This window comes from Megalobrama amblycephala, linkage group LG14 (assembly GCF_018812025.1).
Source record: "Megalobrama amblycephala isolate DHTTF-2021 linkage group LG14, ASM1881202v1, whole genome shotgun sequence".
NCBI lineage: Eukaryota > Metazoa > Chordata > Actinopteri > Cypriniformes > Xenocyprididae > Megalobrama > Megalobrama amblycephala.
The window spans coordinates 40958359-40979946 of NC_063057.1; the positions used below are offsets into that span (position 1 = coordinate 40958359).

At 39.2% G+C, this 21588-nt stretch overlaps 1 protein-coding gene across 1 annotated transcript; it reads right to left on the reverse strand.

The window, feature by feature from the left end:
- Window positions 1-240: 240 nt before the first annotated feature.
- Window positions 241-7945, reverse strand: LOC125245290 (complement C1q-like protein 2). The gene is made up of 4 exons (XM_048155826.1): window positions 7754-7945; window positions 7531-7581; window positions 7304-7435; window positions 241-800 (listed from the first exon to the last, which is right to left on the reverse strand). Exons 1-4 carry the CDS (start codon window positions 7788-7790, stop codon window positions 520-522), a joined length of 501 nt encoding a protein of 166 aa, XP_048011783.1. The 5' UTR covers window positions 7791-7945; the 3' UTR covers window positions 241-519.
- Window positions 7946-21588: the final 13643 nt, after the last annotated feature.

Sequence of the window (21588 nt, forward strand, 5' to 3'; positions counted from 1 at the left end):
GACTATTGTGCTCTAATAATACATAATGTGATAAATGTGGTGTCATAATGATAAATAAAACATTGCAATTTTTTCTCAAATTTCTGGAAATTGACACCAAAAAAAAAAAAAAGAAAGAAAAAAAATTGATAAATATGATATCATGAGTGCTTAAAATCAAGCATTGCTAGGGAAATATTAAATAAAACATGAGGAAAAGAAAATGCCACAATGTTTCTTTATTCTCTTATTTATGTTGGATGAAGAGATACAGATCAAGGATCAGTCACAAGATACACTTAAAAAGGTATTATTTAACATTTCTAAATTTACTACTCTAACAAAACACTTTTGAGTCACATGTGATATTCAGGGATCCTGTCTGTCTCAGTGCTGAAACTTTCTATACAAACTTACCTGTATAGACAGCTCAGAACTTATGAGTATAATGTATTATACATGCTTTTATTAAGTAATTTTCATCTTAAATCATACACTGATGGTTCAGAATTATTGGAATCACATACTGGAAAGCTCCTGTTATGTTAAGGGAAACAGTAGGAAACCACTGAAAGTGTTGTGATTATTCTGGCTATCATGTGTCCTACTGCCAGTCCAAAGTCTCACATAGACAACATCTCCAACCTCCAGGATCAACACAACTCCATTTGAGGAGTTTAACACACCCTGAACCTGATTACCATCTGCTGTAACCATCTGCTTTCCATTCTTAAAAATGCCTGCAGTTGCTGGAGTTCCGCCATGACCAAACACAGTGATTCTGAACATGTACGCTCCTGTCAGTGGGGCTGTGAAAATACCTAAATCAAATAACAAGAGATACAGAATCAGCTGTTTCCTCTATGAATTCTACCTATCACAGTTCAGGAGTTTCTGGTAACAGTGTTCAGCGCATCTACATACATGAGAACACAGATTATTACTGTTTTATGTCTGTCAGTTGATTAAAACAATGAATCATGTTCTCTTAGTTAACATGTATCATATTGAATCTGCTGAAATATTTCTTTAAATATATTTTCTTTCCAGCTGTGCATTCTGAATAATAAATAATTTCCCCACTAACCTGCAGCAGTCCAATGCTCATCTTCTCATTAACAGTGTTTTTCTCTTACTGATTATATTTCATACCGGTTGAGTTCACATTTTTTAATGAATTTGACTGATAAAAGTATTGCTTGTGTGCGCTGGTGCTCTTATTCCAGTCTTTTAAAATAGTTGAATGAATGAATTAATGTGCGGTGCGTACCTTAAATAAATTTAATGATATAATATATATAATTAATACCTAAACACTAATGTGTTAACAGTACTAACACTTTGAATATTAATTTTTAAAAAACCTGGCATACACATGCATATTATATACAGTGAAATATGGCAATGAAAAAATTACACAGAATAGTGAATAAATGTCTCAGGTTATGACTGTAACCTTGGTTCCCTGAGAACAGGGAATGAGACACTGGGGAACTGGGGAACGCCCTCACGTGACTGGTGTCTGAAACAATCTGTTAAATCACAACAATCCTATTGGCCGTCGACAGCCTATGTCGTAATACAGCTGTAACCAGGAAGTATAAAAAGGGGCACCTGGAAAACAAATGTCATTTGCTTTTCGTCTGAAATGACTGACAGCAGGCAGAATGGAGGCATGGCAATGAGACGCAGTGTCTTGTTCGCTGTTCTCAGGGAACCAGGGTTACAGTCGTAACCTGAGACGTTCCCTTTTGAAAGGGAACTCACACTGCATCCTAGAATGCAACTGGGGAACAAAATACCCACGCCGCCATGCCGAGAGGAGTGCATGCCCAACAGCTGAGAAACGAGGCTTTAGAAAAAGCCAGCACTCAACTCCTTCTGGTCACACAAGGCTGTCAGTGACAGTACCCCCTACGGCCAAAGCCGAGCTGAAGCCTCAAAGGAGGGAGCCCTCTGAGAAAGAGGGCATGACTCACTAAGGCCGCTCAAGGCATGGAACCAACATCTAGCAGAAGAGGTTCCTTAAAGCGGAGCTCTGGCCAGTCACTTTCAGGGGGACAAGCGTCAACCCCTGGAGCCACCAGGGAGGCTGACCTAGTCCAAAAAGAGGCCTAGTCTGCCATCAACCTGTCTGTTCATAGAACAGAGTCCCTTACTTAAAAACTCAAGAAGGGCAGCCAAATGAGAGGGTTTGCAGAAGGGCAAAAACCACTCCTCACCGGAAAGAGACGCGGGATCCCAGGGAGCAGAATTCAGCAAAGTGCTTCCCAACCCTCAAATTGAGGGGAGTAAACTGCTCAACCTTGGATCTACAGAATGCTAAAAAGAACATTCTGGAGGCTGGCTATTCTACATAGGCCCAAAGGGACTACTAGCTTCACTAGAAGCTGATCTAAGGGGAGTAAACACCAAACTCCTAAGTAACCCTAGACCAAACTCAGGGAGCAAGGTCCAAAATAGTAGAAACTACAGCCTAGACAAAAACTGAACTTCCCGAGAGGGTAAGAAGCCTTCTACTAGTGATCAGAGCTCGGGAGTGCAGAACTCAGAAAATAACCCTACTAGAAGGGAGTAAACAGACTCAACCGAGACGAGTAAGACCAAGCTAACCTAAGCAGAAAGCTGGAAGGCTCATAAGGGAGCCTACAACCAAACACAGACCAGAAAACCAACATCTAAAATTAGCCTAAACAAAGAACTAAGAGCCTGACTCATACAACACAATGGAAAGTCTGTATGAGGACCTAAGAGTAAAAAAAAGACTAAGAGTAAACGAAAAACCAGAGTAGGACTCAAGGGTGTAGACCTGAACAAAACCAGCTGAAAAAGCATCTGAAAAAGAGCTCAGGTGAAAAAAGAGGCATAAATAACAGAATAGAGGCCTTCAATTCTGATCAGAGACTTGAAAGAATCAAAGAGCTCCAAAAAAAATGTCTGGAGGGAATGTTAGAACCATAGACTGTAAAAAAAGATGGACGCCGCGACGCCGCTTCCTTCCATTGTATTGAACTGAAGCCAAAATGGGCTGATGAATGGGCGCTGACACGTTACGCAATACGTCAAAAAAAAAAAGTTTGGAGCCTGGGCATGCGCAGAAGGAATCGTCAGTGGAGCCGGAGGCGGAGTCGCGATATCAAACTTCCGCCCAGACGACTGCGTCATCATTCATGTATTTTAAATAGACTATAAAAATTATACACAATTTAAAAGTTTACCTATAAAATAATAGGCTATTCTGTTTCTAGAGCAATAATATTTTTGAAACAGCAAATTCAGTAGATAAAATCAATATAATATGCCACTAGAAACAACTCTAAATCGTCAGAAACGGTCCTGCCATTTTAAATCAAGTTCAACTAACGTTACATGAGATCGATTGCTGTAATTAGAGTAAGCTATCATTAGTTTTGTCCTGCTAATTATTATTTTATACCCATAAAAATAATAAGTAACTGCCAGATAACGATCACCTGCTTTTTCCCGACATGGTTAACATTAGGTGTGTTATCTTAACTAATAACATTTATTAATTAGCTTATAACGCCCACATTTGATGTTACAGAAAAAAAGTTCAGTGATCCGTCAGATCCTGTAGATCGGTTAGTACAGTTTACTGCTGAACAACTCATTTTGTTGGTGTTAAATAACAAAGAAATCGAAAATTAACAGTTAGTTAATACATCTTCAATCTCCCCTCGAGGCTCCGACAGTCCTCAGACAAGCTGTCAATCAACTTCGAATCATGACGACACGCCCCGTTTTTATAGCATCAAATTGCTAGCTAAAATCTAAATCATCACAAAAACAAACAATTGAATATATATCAGTGTGATAACAACTACCTTAAATGACCAAAACCATCTTTCAGAAAGTTTTATTTGAAGCAGAATTTATTTTTAAGTTTTCACTGAAGTCTCATTCGACTGCATTGAGAGGGCGGGGTTTATTACCTGTACTGCATCCAGCCTCCAGGGGGCGATCAAAGAGCCCGTGGCTTCACTTTTCAGAACGTATGAGACACACCGGTTAGAACTAGCTCTAAAGAGCGGAGGCTTCAACATATCGTATTCAATTCTCAGAAAAAAGAGGAAGCCAACAACACTCAAGACATCCAAAAAGAGGTTCAGAAAGCAGAACCTAAACCACCTAGGTGTCTAATTTATGCCACACACCAAAGGGAACTGAGGCTCAGCATATCACATCAACTCTACTATTAAGAGGAGCAACGTTCACCTAGGCCGAAAAAGGAGGAGGCCACAAACTCGCCTTGCAAAAGGGAAGTAAGGCGGGCCTGGTACTCGCATTTATTGCCCAATGCAGAGGGCTGGCCCTGGCCGGAGACAACTCTAAACATAGAGGAGGCATACAAGGATCACCAGCTGCAGTATCAGAGCCGGAGAGGCCATTTCTAGCAGAAAAAAGGCCTGCTCTAGCCACTGCAAGCCAGGAGGCAGAAAGCAACAGCAAAACCTGCCTCTGCCAGAAAGACGTATTCCTGAATACACCTAGGCCGTAAATAAGGGCGGCCCAATGGTGAGGCCGATACGCCTAACATGAGCCTAGCATCTAATCTAAGAACTCTTTTGGCAAGAGGAGACAGGTATGTTCGAAAAAGAAAGCCAACATGCATCACAGGGTGATGTAGGAAAAACGGCCATACCTGAAGCCATGGTACATCTGGAGCTCAGGGGAGCGGAAGGTTTCAGCATATCGCCTTAGACTCTCAGAAACGAGAGGAAACCACTTCACTTCAACCTAAGGGAAGGTTAGCAGAGGCCAAAATTCTTTAAGAACAGCCAACTACTTAAATCGTGAGCTTTGCTGGAATTCAACCATGTGACTCCAGAAAATGTGATAACCGTAAAAATAGCTTGCCATACAAACATTTTCGTTCTGAAAAACCCCAATAAAACCTACAAATCAAGCTCATAAGAGAGTAGGAATTATAAAAAGGGTGTCACGACCAACCTTCACTTAAAAGGGAACTCCAGGGCCCTAGTAAAAAGCCCCAAATAACATAAATCTAACAAAAAAATATAGAAATATTAGTGGTGGACCGTTATCTGCGTTAACGTGCTGCGTTAACGTGAGACTCTTATCGGGCGATAAAAAAAATATCGCCGTTAATCTATTAATGTTAATGTTAATCTCAAAGTTGGGTTAGGAGCTGGGTCTATACTACGCAAGCTATGATTACTTTCACCTTGATATTTTAGCGCGGATGTATACTTAGCCGAATTGACCCTTCGCAAAGACCCGCCCCCCTTAGTTACTGTTGCTTTGTCCGACAAGCCATGGCGCTGTGACGCGCCACACACATTGATAAATGCATCACGGAGCAAAGAGGACACTGACAACACGTCGACACACAAGACAGAGCAGGTTACTTATGATATTAAACAAAGTCCCAGCTTTCAAACTGTGTAGTTTTTTAAGAAATTCAAACAATAAAAACCGTTTTGTTGCTCTTTAATGTGTCGTGACCATGGTCGTGACAGATTGCTGTAGCACCTCAGCTCAAAAGGCTCGTAAACCGATCATCTCTTACTACGAGTCCATTTATAGCATCAAATAAACATGAATGAACATGATAATCAATGTTGTTTCAAACGCAGAAAGATGTCAATATACACAATTTTTCAAGTTTAACTCCACCGAGGTTAATCTTCTAACTCCTGACTGCTTTGTCGGACAAAATGGCAGATTACTTTTAGTCATTATTTGGGTAGCTCACATATTCTGAATGTTTTCGGCAGAATTCAAATGAGCCATTTTAATCTAGATTAATCTAGATTAATTCCAAGATTACAGTAATATTAATCTAGATTAAAAAAATAATCTATGCCCACCACTAATAAATAAAAATATTATATATATATATATACGTCCCCAAAAAAAACCTTAAGCAGGGAGCTTTGAGGTCAATGCAAAAGCAATGACTCTAATAAAATAGAAGCGACCTACAAAAAACTCAACCTGAGACATACAGAGAAAAAAGGGCCATTTATAAATGTAAAAGTGGCCTGCCATACTCTTGCAGTCTAAAGGCTGCGCTTCTCTTCGAACCCGGACCGGACCATCAGAAAAGTTCCAGCTCAGGGAACATACTTATCATCAGCTCAGCCTCAGGACAAATGTAGAAGCACCTGTGGGGAGGAAGGGTACAGAGGGGCAGAAGAAGAGGAGAGGGTGGAATGTGCAAACACTGTCAGAAAGAGAAGAAATACTTCAGGCGTTCAGAAGGCCTGCACTGTATAACTTCCATAAGATCCTGCTTCTTCATCCTAGCTTCTCACCTTCTCTGTGACCTGCTTCTCTGAGGAGGAGGGGCCCGAGCAGCGATGCTAGATTTCTGGCCCTGTCTATGGTCCTCAGACCAGGATGGGCCAGGTCCCCCCAGATGTCTGGGTGTGGATTCAGACCAGCGAGGTATGCAAGATTTAAAAGCTGCTGAGTGCACCCTCGCTCCTCATGGGAAGATGCTCACAGTGCTCGCAAACTTCTCCCCTGAGAACAGAGCGTGCATGCTCTTCGCCCAGACAATGAACGCACAAGTCGTGTGTATTCTCCGGTGTCAAATATCTAGGACACGAATTGTCTTACCTTGATCAGATCGCTATAGACAAACAGTTCCTGAAGACAAGAAGAGGATGACATGTTCTCCAGGTGCCCCTTATACTTCCTGGTTACACCTGTATTACATCATAGGCTGTTTCCGGCCAACAGGATTGTCCTGATTTGACAGATTGTTTCAGACACCGGTCACGCAAGGGCGTTCCCCAGTTGCTTTTTAGGATTAACTATTTTATATGAACTATTTAATTCATATAAATAAAGGTTCATGTTCATCAGATCTCACACACTTCGGTCACTAGTTTAGACAAGCACTGACACCCTGTGCTGCAATAATCATGTATGTTTAACAGCTGCTGCTTTCTCAGATCGACTTGTGTTGATTAAAACTTCATGTTCTGTTGAGTTTGGAAAATCCATTACACAGTAATCATCAGAATATCTCTTCTCCTGACTGTGAAAATGTCCAGATTTTTAAATCTTCTTGTGGACACCCATTTTAAATAAAGTTAGTGACAAGAGCACATTGAGATGGAGATAAATAAATTGTACTATTTCAAAACAGAAGTGTGTCATGAAGCTCTGTGCAAGTAGTCCATTGCCAAACACACTGTGTAATAGTTTTGAAAGATGGCAGATCATTTAATTCTTTTATACACATTACACAACTGCAGAGAGGTCTGAATGAAACCGAAGGGTTTTCATTACTATAAACTGATTTTTATGACTCCATTTCATTGATAATTACCTGTAACTGGGTTGTAGGCGTTCCCTATGTTTGTGAAGACGTTCCTGTAGGTCAGTGTGATGTCAGTGGTAAAAGGACCAATATTTCCAGCGCCAGATTCCATCATTGAAGCTGAAAAAGCTATTTCTCTCTCTGTTGTTGAAAAACATAAGCAATATTGTGATATATTACTGTATTACACTGAGAATGTATACACTGAATTTAACATCTTTCAAGCACACTTTCACCTCTATTTTCCTTTCTCAACTCCACTTGACTCAGAGTAAGATTTGAAATTTCTGTGAAGGAATAAAGATTCTGTTAAATGACATTTACACTGATTATTGTAATAGATAACACAATTTACACAGTATACACTCAACTTTACACTAACATTTACACTATACAATGTATTGCAGGTGTTTTACTTTGAGGATCATTGATAAAAGAGTGAATGTTTTGGTGAAGTACCTTCATTTTTCTTCTTCAGATCTTTCAGGATAAACATCTGTTGCGTCTCTAAAGCTCTGATGTTTGCTTTCTGCTCTGTAACGGTGGCGGTCAGTTCTCTGATGTTTCCTTTCTGCTCTGTAACGGTGGCGGTCAGTTCTCTGATGTTTCCTTTCTGCTCTGTAACGGTGGCGGTCAGTTCTCTGATGTTTTCTTTCTGCTCTGTAACGGTGGTGGTCAGTTCTCTGATGTTTCCTTTCTGCTCTGTAACGGTGGCGGTCAGTTCTCTGATGTTTCCTTTCTGCTCTGTAACGGTGGCGGTCAGTTCTCTGATGTTTCCTTTCTGCTCTGTAACGGTGGCGGTCAGTTCTCTGTTCTTTTCTTTCTGCTCTGTAACGGTGGCGGTCAGTTCTCTGATGTTTGCTTTCTGCTCTGTAACGGAGGCGGTCAGTTCTCTCAGTGCTGCATGGATGTCAGGGATGCCCAGATTGCAGTATTGTTGGCTGTCAGTTGAAGCTTCAGCTCTCAAAGTGTCTGTTTGAGGTGGATTCTGTCTTCCGTCCTCAGAGCTGATCTGTTGACTGATCTCATTCTCATTGAGTCCTCCATCTACCTGCTGCTGGACGACAAACACAAAGGTTTCCAACAGCAGCAGTATACATACTAAAGCCTTCATTCTTCATGGATGTTTGTTTCCAGCTCTTGCTCTGTCATCCTCAAAGCCTCTCATGTTTCTTTTATAGTGTCCTGATTCACTGTCTTTTGTACATGATTTATATTGCTTCAGATAAAAAAGTAGTTCAAGTTAATTGTTAATCATAATCAAAGGGATGTTCCAGGTTCAGTAGAAGTTTATCTCTGTTCACAACATTTGTTGCACTGTTAAACTCAACAGAAAATAACTTTGACTCATCTGTTTTTTTTATATATATATTTAAATAGATCAATGGTTGGCAGCCTTATAGCGCATGAAAGGAAAATCACAGAAACCTCCGGTAGTGCATTGTCAGCGCAGGTTCAAATCTCACACTTTAATAGTGTAGCGTTTTCAGACAAGAATGAGGCCTTTTGGTGAAAAAGAGGTGTTTATTTGGGCTGTTGTCGCCCACAACCCATGCAGTACACACCAAAACTTGTAAGAGAACCACATTTGAACCAGTGAAGCACTCTTCTGCCCCCCTCCTCCCTGTTTTCCCTTACACACACACCAGGAGTGGAGCCTCTTTCGATATTCATCCAAAACATCCAATAACAGTTCCCAACACAAAAATGAATAAAGTGCAACATTAAAACACATTGTTATTCACAACAAAACAACATTTTGAATATGTTACAATAGTATTATAACACATAACTTAATAAAACAGGCTGTGTGACTAGGAGGAATGATTACATCAAAATGTATATGCATATGCAAGTTTGAGGGACATTATTGAAATTAAATACATATATCTTTTGAGCTGCTAACAGTCTCCGCTCTAATTCATCCCAAAGGTGTTCTATCGGGTTGACGTCAGGACTCTGTGCAGGCCAGTCAAGTTCCTCCACACCAAACTCGCTCATCCATGTCTTTATGGACCTTTCTTTGTGCACTGGTGTGCAGTCATGTTGGAACAGGAAGGGGCCATCCCCAAACTGTTCCCATAAAGTTGGGAGCATGAAATTGTCCAAAATGTCTTGGTATGCTGAAGCATTAAGAGTTCCTTTCACTGGAACTAAGGGTTCAAGCCCAACCCCTTAAAACAACCCCATACCATAATCCCCCTCCACCAAACTTTACACTTGGCACAATGCAGTCAGGCAAGTACCGTTCTCCTGACAACCACCAAACCCAGACTCTTCCATCGGATTGCCAGACAGAGAAGCGTGATTGGTCACTCCAGAGAACACGTCTCCACTGCTCTAGAGTCCAGTGGCGGTGTGCTTTACACCACTGCATCCGACGCTTTGCATTGCACTTGGTGATGTAAGGCTTGGATGCAGCTGCTCGGCCATGGAAACTCATTCCATGAAGCTCTCTACACACTGTTCTTGAGCTAATCTGAAGCCCACACTAAGTTTGGAGGTCTGTAGCTATTGACTCTGCAGAAAGTTGGCAACTTCTGCACACTGTAAGCCTCAGCATGCTCTGACCCCACTCTGTGATTTTACATGGCCTACCACTTCATGGCTGAGTTGCTGTTGTTCCCAATTGTTTCCACTTTGTTATGATACCACTAACAGTTGACCGTGGAATATTTAGTAGTGAGGAAATTTCACGAATGGACTTATTGCACAGGTGGCAACCTATCACAGTACCATGCTTGAATTCACTGAGCTGAACATCAAATGTAATTATTAACCTGATTTACAACTTTTCCCGTTTACAAATGCATTAGATTTTGGGAAACTGGATTTATGCACTTATCATAAAGTTTACATTAACTTGTTTTATGGCACCATACTATGAGCTGTTGTTTCACAGTGTGTGCTTTGATCTTATCGTCTTACATTGTTATTTATTATTCTCAGGTTAGATAAAGTAATTCAATTCTGGCATAAATTTTATTGCTTACAATTTGTTCATTTGTCTTCTTGTCTTCAGCTCTTTTAGACATCAGGGGTTTAATTACGTATCAGTATCTGAAGAGGAAATCAACTCAGTCTTTTATACTCTGTTGTTTGCACCAAACTTACATTTTAATCTTGATATTGACTTGTTTTACAGTACCATAATGTGAGCTGTTGTTTTTAACTCTGTTAATTATTACCTTACTCAGGTTCTGTCAGAGTGCAATTGAGTTCACATTTACACATTTGGCAGATGATTTAATCCAAAGCAGTTTATATTACAATTCAATTTCAGTTTATTTGTACATCATCTTTTCCAATGCACATTGTTGTACAACTTTACAGAACACAGAGAAGAAAATATAAAGAAAACAAAGTCTTTTAAAAACACAAGCAGATTAAAGGAAAAAGTGCCAAGGAAAATACTTAAGATATTTACGAAATTAATAATTTAGCAATTTCCCATCTTGAGTTGTTGTTGTCAGCATTAGTAATGTAAATAAATGTGTTCATGTATCATTTGTTGGAATGGTGCAGTGAGTTTATTATGGCGTATGGTAAGAATTTATCTTGATAAAGATTGGAAAAAAAAATGGTGTTTTTATAGAGTGATTCTGTAAACGTTCTCAGTTTTGGTTCATATGCAGAGTAATCTGTCTAAAAGTACACTGTATGTAATACTACTGTTTGTTTGTGCACATCTATTTCCTATTCATATTTTACTCTTTGTTTGCCACCGCCACCCTGGTTGCTTTAGTACATTTGTGCACGGCAGGAAATGTGCATTTAAAGTGGGTAAATGATGACAGAATTGTCATTTTTGGGTGAACTATTCCTTTAAGTAGGGTGTTATGACACATCTGTACCCTTTGCTTCACAGAACACATGTGCTTTCCACTACATACTATTTATCTACTAGTACTGCTAACTGGATTCTGGTGAACTTTAATATAAAGTATCCTAATGTACAATCTTATGAGAGGTTGCATAGGCCATAATTATTGAAAAGCCTCTTAGAAACACTAGTGAAAACATTGATCAACCTTAGTGAAATTCATTCTTACACATTACTGAAATGAGAAAAGATTTTAGTAGTTGATGAGAGCTAATTTCACTTGAAAAGGAAGCTGTGGCCGCACTTCCTTTTAATTTTTATTTGTTTTTCTTCATAATGTGTAAAACCACCATAAAGTATATAGTGGTTAATCAATAATGAAAGTGTGTTTTTGACACGTGCAGAAGCAAAAATGACATTCAGGCTGTTAAACAGGCCTGCAGTAAAAGCTTCAGATCAAACCTTGAACACACTGATTCATATCACACACAAATAAGTTTTCGGATTTCTGTTTCTGTGTCGCAGTTAGAGACTCTGATGGGGGTTATGCACAACAAACTTCGATATTCTGTAAAACATCGCTTACGGTTCAGGGGCCTGATGTATAACCGTTGCAAAATGGGCATAGAAATGTGTGTACGCAATATTCCACGCATATATCGGGATTTATAAAAAAATAAACTAGGCGCAAATATGTGCACACCGTATGGACACTCTAGATCAGGGGTGTCCAATCCTGCTCCTGGAGGAAAGTTTCGCTCCAACCCCAATTAAACATGCCTGAACCAGCTAATCAATGTCTTAGGCATACTAGAATCTTCCAGGCAGGTGTATTCACAATTTAGTTTGATGGCTTGGTTTGAATATTCTTAACTACTCCCCTCCAACCGTCAGTCTGCCATGAGTGAGGGATGAAGAGTAGGTGTGCTAAAATAAAACCCTGCCTTCTATTCAATATTCCGTTTCACTTGGAGATACATCACAACACTGAAGTCGGTTGCAACTTCCGGTTCACAGGGACTTTAAAACCAAAGAGGTCCTTAAAGGCACAATATGTAAAGTTTTGCCACTAGGTCGCCTATTGAAAACAAAGGCATAGCTTGATGATGCAGAGATTGAATGCGGAATCATGGGAGATGTTGTCGTCACCTCATAGCCAGTGGAGAAGAAACTAATGGGACTCGGGCAGAAATCATGTTCATGGATGAGATTATTAACGTATGAAGCAGAGCAGGGCTGAATGATTACAAAATAGTGTTTTACTCTGAGACATGGTGAAAACACAGTCGCGGGAAATCAAAACAAGATTCAAATAATAAGACTAAACGTGTTGAGCTGTATAACGATTAGTTTTCTGTCAAGGAATGTATCCAAACAGGTGTTCCCTTGTCTAATAAAACACATTATATATTAAAGCACCTTTGGTGTTTCCATGGTTTTTACAAAAAAACAAAAACAAATCAAGGATAACGCAGGTATGACATCACTGATAGGTGATGCAATGACAAGGGACAGGACACTAGTTAAAGGATTAGTTCACTTTCTTATAAAATTTTCCTGATAATTTACTCACCCCCATGTCATCCAAGATGTTCATGTCCTTCTTTCTATAGTCGAAAAGAAATTAAGGTTTTTGATGAAAACATTCCAGGATTATTCTCCATATAGTGGACTTCAGTGGCCTCCAAACGGTTGAAGGTCAAAATTACAGTTTCAGTGCAGCTTCAAAGGACTTTAAACGATACCAGACGAGGAATACGGGTCTTATCTAGTGAAACGCTCAGTCATTTTCGAAAAAAATGTAAATGTATGTGCTTTATATAAACAAATGATCGCCTTCCAAGTGCTTCCGCCAAAACCGTACTTTAGTATTCTTCAAAAAGCTTACGCTGTATGTCCTACACCTAAATGAGCACTGAATTCTTTTTTGCGAGATATAGCTCGGTTAAAATTCAGCCTGACTTTATAGTAATCTATCAAATTACTGAAATGTTTTAATCTAAATCTTTAGCTCCAGTGAACTACTGCATAAGCATGGTTCCTCTCACGATGCATGTATTGTGATTATCTAAATAAATGAAGAAAGAAAATGTTAGCGGTAGTTTGATTTACTACTTCAGTGTGAGTGTCAAGTCTAGTTTTGGTTTTGTTCATGTTCATGTCTCATTGCTATGTTTATGTTTTGCCATGTGTTTCCCTTGTTTGTGTCATGTGATCCTGCCTTGTGCTCCCTTGTCATGTGTCCTATGTTGTCATTGGTTCATTGAGTTTATTGTTGTTTTTTACTTCCTTCGATTAATAACCAACTATGTAATAACATATCCCCAATAAAAGCTGACCAATAAACAGCCCTTACCTGCAGAATGTCCGGGGTAGATGATAAAACCAGTTGATCAGTAATTCCTAAGGAAGGTCCAGCCACACTCAGTTTGGATTCGAAATTGGAGCTCGTAAGGAATTAATATATTTTTATATTCAGGTTTCAGATAATAGGTCCATATAAAAATAGTTCACACTTGTTTAAAAAGAGTTTACAAATGACCAATTATACTGGTATCTTTTAATAACAAAGTTCAGAATAAAAAATCTTCACATAAACAGAGGAGTTAAGTCTTGACCAAATGGCACACTTCTGATACAGGTTTCACACTTTATAATCATCATAAAGAGGACCTTAAAGGTGCCCTAGAATTAAAAATTGAATTTATCTTGGCATAGTTAAATAACATGAGTTCAGTACATGGAAATGACATACAGTGAGTCTCAAACTCCATTGCTTCCTCCTTCTTATATAAATCTCATTTGTTTAAAAGACCTCCGAAGAACAGGCGAATCTCAACATAACCCTGACTGTTACGTAACAGTCGGGATCATTAATATGTACGCCCCCAATATGTGCATATGCCAGCCCATGTTCAAGGCATGAGACAGGGGCAGCCAGTATTAACGTCTGGATGTGCACAGCTGAATCATCAGACTAGGTAAGCAAGCAAGAACAATAATGAAAAATGGCAGATGGAGCAATAATAACTGACATGATCCATGATATCATGATATTTTTAGTGATATTTGTAAACTGTCTTTTTAATGTTTCGTTAGCATGTTGCTAATGTACTGTTAAATGTGGTTAAAGTTACCATCGTTTCTTACTGTATTCACGGAGACAAGAGCCGTCGCTATTTTCATTATTAAACACTTGCAGTCTGTATAATTCATAAGCACAACTTCATTCTTTATAAATCTCTCCAACAGTGTAGCATTAGCCGTTAGCCACAGATCACAGCCTCAAATTCATTCAGAATCAAATGTAAACATCCAAATAAATACAATACTCACATAATCCGATGTATGCATGCAGCATGCACGACGAACACTTTGTAAAGATCCATTTTGAGGGTTATATTAGCTGTGTGACCTTTGTTTATGCAATGATAGAGTCGAGAGCTCAGGAGGGGGGTGGAGAATGCGAGCAATTAAAGGGGCCACAGCCTGAATCGGCGCATTTCTAATTATACTCCAAAATAGGCAGTTAAAAAAATTAATAAAAAAAATCTATGGGGTATTTTGAACTGAAACTTAACAGACACATTCAGGGGACACCTTAGACTTATATTAGACTTACTTAGACTTCGATGGCACCTTTAATTGTCCCCTTATCTGGTATAAGGAAAGAAAACATACATTGTAAAAGTAAAATAGAAAAACTAGGCTATAGTAAAGATACACACCTACGCCTCTCAGTTTCCTGTTAACCTTTAAAATCCTATAGTAAGCATAAGTAGAAAGGTATAGATAACACCTTCCTTCTGCATTCAACCGTTAACGGTTTTCACACCTTCTCAATCTTCAAAGCATGGAATACATATTGGTTGCAGCAGGTGCAACACTCCATTCTCCATTTTCTTGTAGAGTTTGGCCTGTTGTCGTTGGATTCCTTGTTGAACCAAAGCACTCATATCAATTCTAAGTTCAGTCGGTCCGCGCAAAGGTCTGTGAGCAGAACACACCGTACTCGGATTTGGGCTATCAGGTTTTTGATCCCGATAGACCGAATATGAAACAGGTTGATTGTTCACAGGTGTTCCTTGTTTGTGATTAGTCCTTGTGCATTTAAGCCCTCATGTTTGCCTTGTTCTTTGTCTAGTATTGTCAGTGTAACCATTGTTGGTGAGTCCATGTCCATGTTTATTGTTTATGCCAGGGGATTAATGTTAAATAAAACTGCACATGGGTTCAGCTGCTCGCCTCCAGTGGACTAAAGTTACTGTGAAAATCTAGCGTTAGCGTCAGTTCTAGCAGGTCACGTCAGTCAAGCTTGCATCAGCTGACTCCCAGGTGACTTGCATCTACCTATAGGAATACGACGCCTATCACAGCATCTATATATAAGCTCCTCAGTATTATCAGCAGCTATTGCATTCTCAGGAGCAAATTAAATGGCGAATTCGACAGGCAAAACAGCATCATCTCACTAGGAATTGTGCAATCGGGAATTTAGCGAGAGGGATTCATGGATTTCACCTCTCATACACGCAAATTCACCGCACTGAGTTAACATTAGCATTGCTTCTCGCATCGCTGCAATTAGACATGGACTCACAGTTCAGATGGATCTGTACTCCCCGCATGAAGAAGCGTTTCAAGAGAAGATCAAACATCCACTTCGGCTATTTCACTCAACTTCATCTCTGAATGTTTCCACGAAGCTAAGCTAAGCTAAGTTCCTTTTAATGCTCATTGTTTTTGTTTTTTTTTGTTACTTATTTTTTATTTTGAATGTTCTTCAGATCTCCTTTTACAACAATTACTTGCACACAGAAACAATATCCTTTACAGGGGATCATAACATTCACGCATCCTTACATGTATGATCAATTCCACAGAAAAATATGTCCAAAAATACAAGGAAAAGAAGAAATAAGAAAATCATTAACAACATTTGAACAATTTGAACAAAACAAACATCAACTTAAAACAAAACATGGGTTGTATTCAAGTTCCCTGGCAAATATAACCAGTTAGTTCTAATGGTCCTCCATCACCGTCATTAATGGTGCCCATCTTTCAATAAAAAGTTCCCTTTGTAATCTCAACGAATAAGTATTTTTTTTCCATAGTGTAAATATTTCTCAAAATTGTTAGCCATTCAGCTTGGTTTGGTGCCTCATTTTTAAGCCACTTTATTGTAATGGCTTTCTTTGCTGCTATCAGTAATATCTGTAATAAATACATCTTTTTCCTACTGTGTATCACAACTGGTTTAATCACTAGGATTGCTATCAGAGGGTCTCTTATCAGATCAACATTCAATACTTTATTAAAAATGGATTTCCAAAAGTTATCCAACAAAGGGCATTGCCAAAAAATATGTGAGTGAGTAGCCATTGTCTCTCCACACCCCCTCCAACACTGACTTGATTGATTCGGATTCATTTTAGCCACAACTTGTGGTGTTCTGAAAAATCTGTTATTTATTTTCCATTGAAATTCCTTCCACAAATTGGCATTCGTGACTTTATGAGCCTGAGTACATACCTCCAACCAAACTTCTTCACTTATTTCGAGCCGTAGCTCCCTAGTCCACTTGTCTTTCACATCGAATGAATTGTCTCTTGTCATTGAAGCAATGATTTTATAAACATTGGTTATTGGTTTCCTCATATGTTCTCCACCCTGAATTTTTAATAAATACCGTTCTAAAAGGGAGGGCTCTATTAATCTGTTCCAGTTTGGGTGTTTTAGTATGAAACTCCTTAATTGTATGTACCTGAAAAAGTCTGTTCTTGGTAGTTTAAACTCTGTTCTCAGTTGTTCAAATGATTTGAAGTTGTTATTACTAAATAATTGGTGTACATAATGAAGGTTCAAAAGTTTCCAGTTTTTTAATCCTGTATCAAGTCTCAATGGAAGAAAATCTCGGATATAAGTAATTGAACTCAAAACAGAGAAATCGCCTGTTAGCTTAAACATTTGTTGTATTTCCTTCCAAGCTACACATGTTGTGTTCGACCATTCTCCCAAAAGTTCTCTGGTGGATTTAAGCCTATTAAAGGGGATCACTGACAAAGGCATATCAGGACTGTAACTTTTTTATATATTGAGCCATCTTGTACTTGTATCACACTATCATTGCACGTAATTGTGACGCTAACCAGTAATGTTTCAAGTTGGGTAGTCCTAGACCCCCTTTAGTTTTTGCCAGTTGTAAGACTTTATATCTAACTCTGGGTCTCCTACTGTCACGATCACCGCCTGCTCCTGTCAGTTCCCGAACTACACTTCCCACAATCCTCCCTGTCAGTAACATGTTCACGTCACACCAATCACCTGTTGCCACATCCACCCTAGCACACCACACTGATCACCACACCCAGCTGCAGCTCATTACCTGGACTATAAAGGACTTCCACACACACCACCTCACCGCGAAGTATTGTTAACATCCTGTTGCAATTTCCGAGCGTTTATTCCGTTTGCCTGTCTGTTCTCGACCTTGTCTGTTCCTGTTTATTGACCCGTTGCTGCCTGTCCTGACCCTTGCCTTGTATACTGTTCTGTGAGTGATATCTGCCTGCCTTTTGACCTACCGCCTTTACCCTGACTACGACCCTGCCTGTCCTTTGCTGCTCCTGTTTGTTCCTGATTGACTCTGCCTGTACGACCATTCTCACTGTAAATAAAACGCTGCACTTGGATCTCCAGCCTGAGCTTCCCTTTCATGACACCTACCCTGCCATATAAATCTTGAGATGAGACGATAGATTTAGGCGGAGAGATTGGTAGAGTTTGAAAAAGAAAGAGGAGCCTTGGGAGAACATTCATCCTAACAGCTTCCACCCTGCCTATTAAAGTAAGGGGAAGTGTATTCCAGCGGTTCAAATCGTGCTTAATTTTATCTATTAATTTAATATAGTTACTGTGATATAAACTAAGGTCAGGGGGTATATTTATTCCAAAATATCTAATTCCCTCCCTGGGCCATCTAAATGAGAAAGCAGATTTCATCTGTGGGGAAATTAAATTGTTCATGGGGAGTGCTTCTGTCTTAGTCACATTTATTTTGTAACCTGAGTAAAATCCAAAGGTCTCAGTACATTTCATTAAATTTGGAACAGACTTTGTGGGATCTGAGATATACACAATTACATCGTCTGCGTATAGCGACAACCTGTGTTCCTCTCCACTCACTTCAATACCACTAATATCTGTACTATCTCGTATTAGCTGTGCAAGGGGCTCTATACTAAGGGCAAAAAGAAGAGGTGAAAGAGGGTCCCCCTGTCTGCAACCCCTCCCCAACAGAAATTTTTGTGAGAAACACCCATTTAACCTTACTGTCGCTTTTGGAGATGAGCATAACAGTTGGACCCATTTAACAAAGCCAGGGCCCAGACCGTATTTCCTCAAAACACTAAAAAGGAAAGGCCAGGAGACACGGTCGAATGCTTTTTCTGCATCCAAAGCTAATGCCATACATGGCACTGGTTTAGACTTGGCATAGGACATAACATTCAGTAGCCGACGAATATTATCAGACAGCTGGCGACCAGTAATAAAGCCTGTCTGGTCCGGGTGCACTAGAGTCGTAATAACTGTCTTAAGTCTTTTTGCCAGTATAGAGGTCAATATTTTGCAGTCCGAGTTTTGAAGCGCTATGGGTCTATATGAACTGCACTCTGTAGGGTCCTTTCCCTCCTTATGAATAACCGAAATTATTGTCTCTTTCCAATTTGGTGGGAATTCCCCCCTTTCAAATGCATAAGCATATGCTTTCTCTAAAATAGGGCTTATATCATCTACAAAGGCCTTATAAAATTTGTTACAGTATCCATCCAAATGCTCATTGTTTTAAAGCTAACTCATGCTGTTGCTAAAGCTATCAGTGTTGCTTAGGCTTGTAGTCCTCAGTAAAAATGTTTTTGCAAAGCTTTTGTGATCGTATTTGGGGATGTGCGTTATTTATCTGTTCCGTGATAGCACACGTACATCTCGGAGACGTCTATTTGATGTGTGTGTTTACGTCTGGAGTGTTTGCTCATCTGCAATACGTCTATTGGACGTTTCCTGTCAAATAGACGTTTAGAAGATGTCTTTAAGATGTTTATGATTTAGAATGTACGTAAAACTGACATCTTAAAGATGTCTATCAGATGTTTGTAAACAGCAGATGCTTTCCAGATGAAGTGATCTTTAACAGACATCTTGCAGATGTTCGTGTGCTATCTGGGTTGTCGTTGGTAACCGGCTCGATCGCTGTATCGAGTTGCTTTCGTTTGTATAGCAACATCCACGCTGGTCGGATCGCCTGTGTTTAGCGCTATACATCACAGATTCAAGCTGCTTTGCAGTAGAGACAGAAAAACGATTTATGGTGCAAACGGCTTTTCTGCTGGGGCGCAGCACATAGTAAACATCGTTTTTCTCAAAGCTATAGTGCATTGGAAACACTCGTTCTCAAAACTATAGTTGCTTTTGGAACAAGCCGTTCTTAAAGCTACATTTGCTATTGGAAAACGCTCGTTCTTAAAGGTCTAGTTGCTAGTGGAAACGCTCCTTCTTAAAGCTATAGTTGCTATTTAGAACAAGCTGTTCTTAAGGCTATCTAGCTGCTATGGAAGGCAAAAATATAAGAAAAAAAAAAAGAAAAAAAAAATTGCTTGTTACCGACGCTCTAGTGTCATTGCTGCATACTTTACGCACATACTGTGGTAAGTTTATTCAGGTACATGCTATCTTAAGCTGTTGTCTTAGACTTTATGCTCTTTATGATATCCGATCATATTTCAACATTCTGTGTTAAGTGAGCAACTTTCTGTGGCTTGAAACTTATCAGAGTATTGTAACATGCTTGTCTTTAAATACACAGAGGTTTCTTATTCAACCCTAACAATGTCGAAACTTGATGGTCCTGTAAGGAGTTTGAAATCATGGGAGTCGTCATCATCACTTCCACAGCCAAAGGAATCAGCCCGACCAGAGCAGAAATCGTGCTCATGATGAGGAAGCACTGTATTTCATTTCTTGGCTGCACGCTGCATCTAACTCTGAGCTATTGCTGTGGGTGTATGCTTCCCCGACCTGACTACCACTAGTTTAACACTAGTCTGTGATTTACAACATGCTTGTTGTATCAGATTGTGTAAGCTTCCCCCAATAGGAGAAAGAAAAATAATAAATAAATAAATATCTATGTATTAGGCAATGGGTGTATGCTTCCCCGACTAGATTGCTGATAATCTTGTAAGCTTCCCCCATTATATATTATAATGTTGTATCAGATTTGCTGCCGCTACGGGTGTAAGCTTCTCCCATTTATTAAAAAACAAACAAACAAACAAACAAAAAAAACACAACACTAGTCTAGGCTCATTCCTCATTCACATAACTGCATTTTAAAGAAACATACCATTCAGATTTTCACACTCAGTTTGTGTTGGGGGATTTCGGCATATGATTTGTTTTGGGGGTTTATTGCTGTTCTCCCTGCTCTTATCCATGCTAGGTTGCATGGATGCGCAGGGAGTTCTTGCCCAGAACAGAACCATACCGCCAATACAAACTCTATGCATTATCTATCATATTTGACGATAGTGGTCATGACAGAAATGTTAATTTGAGACGGGATATGTTAAATGCTACAGTGTCATTTAAGTTCATTTCAGCCTATCATTTTGAATGTTCATTGAGCTGTAACGGAAATAAGAGAGAATTCCTGTTTCTAATTTCAGAAGCATTTGAACCATTTCATATCACTGATAAGTATTTTAATCGTTTTATGAACTTTGATGTCAATTGGGTGTAGAATCATACTCTTTTGCTCTCTCTTTTCACATACATAAGCAGAGCTGCATAGTGCAATCTCACACATTAGTTTGAGACAAAGTGTATACACATATAATGTTGAAGCTTTGTGGCTATACTAATAACAAGTATAACGAATATTGCTGATGGAGTTTAACTTGTGTTGAATCCACAAAACTCCCATTCAACACAAAACGTGTGAAGTTATTCATTTTAATGACATTTATAAAAACTTTAAATGTAATTATTAACATTATTTACAACTTTTCCCATACAAGAATGCTTTAGAGTTTGGGAAACCATCATTTCACTTGATTCACTGGACATAAACATATAAGAATCCATCAATATTTCTCCAAATGTGCATGCTTTTAAGCTAAAAGGCTATATGAAATGCCATAGAGGTAACATAATTGTACAGACACTTTGCATCACAGAAATACATTATATTTTAAAGAATATAATAGAATACCATTATTTTAAATTGAGCTGAGACATGATTACAGAGGGTTTTTTCACAGCCTACCTGACTGAAAGGCCTCATTAATATGCAAGTCATTTCAGGGCATTATTATGTGATTCTTTTGTCTTCTCAGGTGTAAATGACCCATTATTCATGATGATTCACGCCTCCACGCATACTGTGTTTCTTGACAAAAAGTGTCTTACA

What these genes read in the sequence shown, in the direction of transcription:
- LOC125245290 (XM_048155826.1), bottom strand. Translation starts at nt 7,790, where the DNA reads ATGTTTATCCTGAAAGATCTGAAGAAGAAAAATGAAG. An exon ending in TCTGAAGAAGAAAAATGAAG is followed by an intron (nt 7,582 to 7,753) that starts GTACTTCACCAA and finishes ATTCCTTCACAG; the next exon opens with AAATTTCAAATCTTACTCTG. An exon ending in CGCCTACAACCCAGTTACAG is followed by an intron (nt 801 to 7,303) that starts GTAATTATCAAT and finishes TATTTGATTTAG; the next exon opens with GTATTTTCACAGCCCCACTG.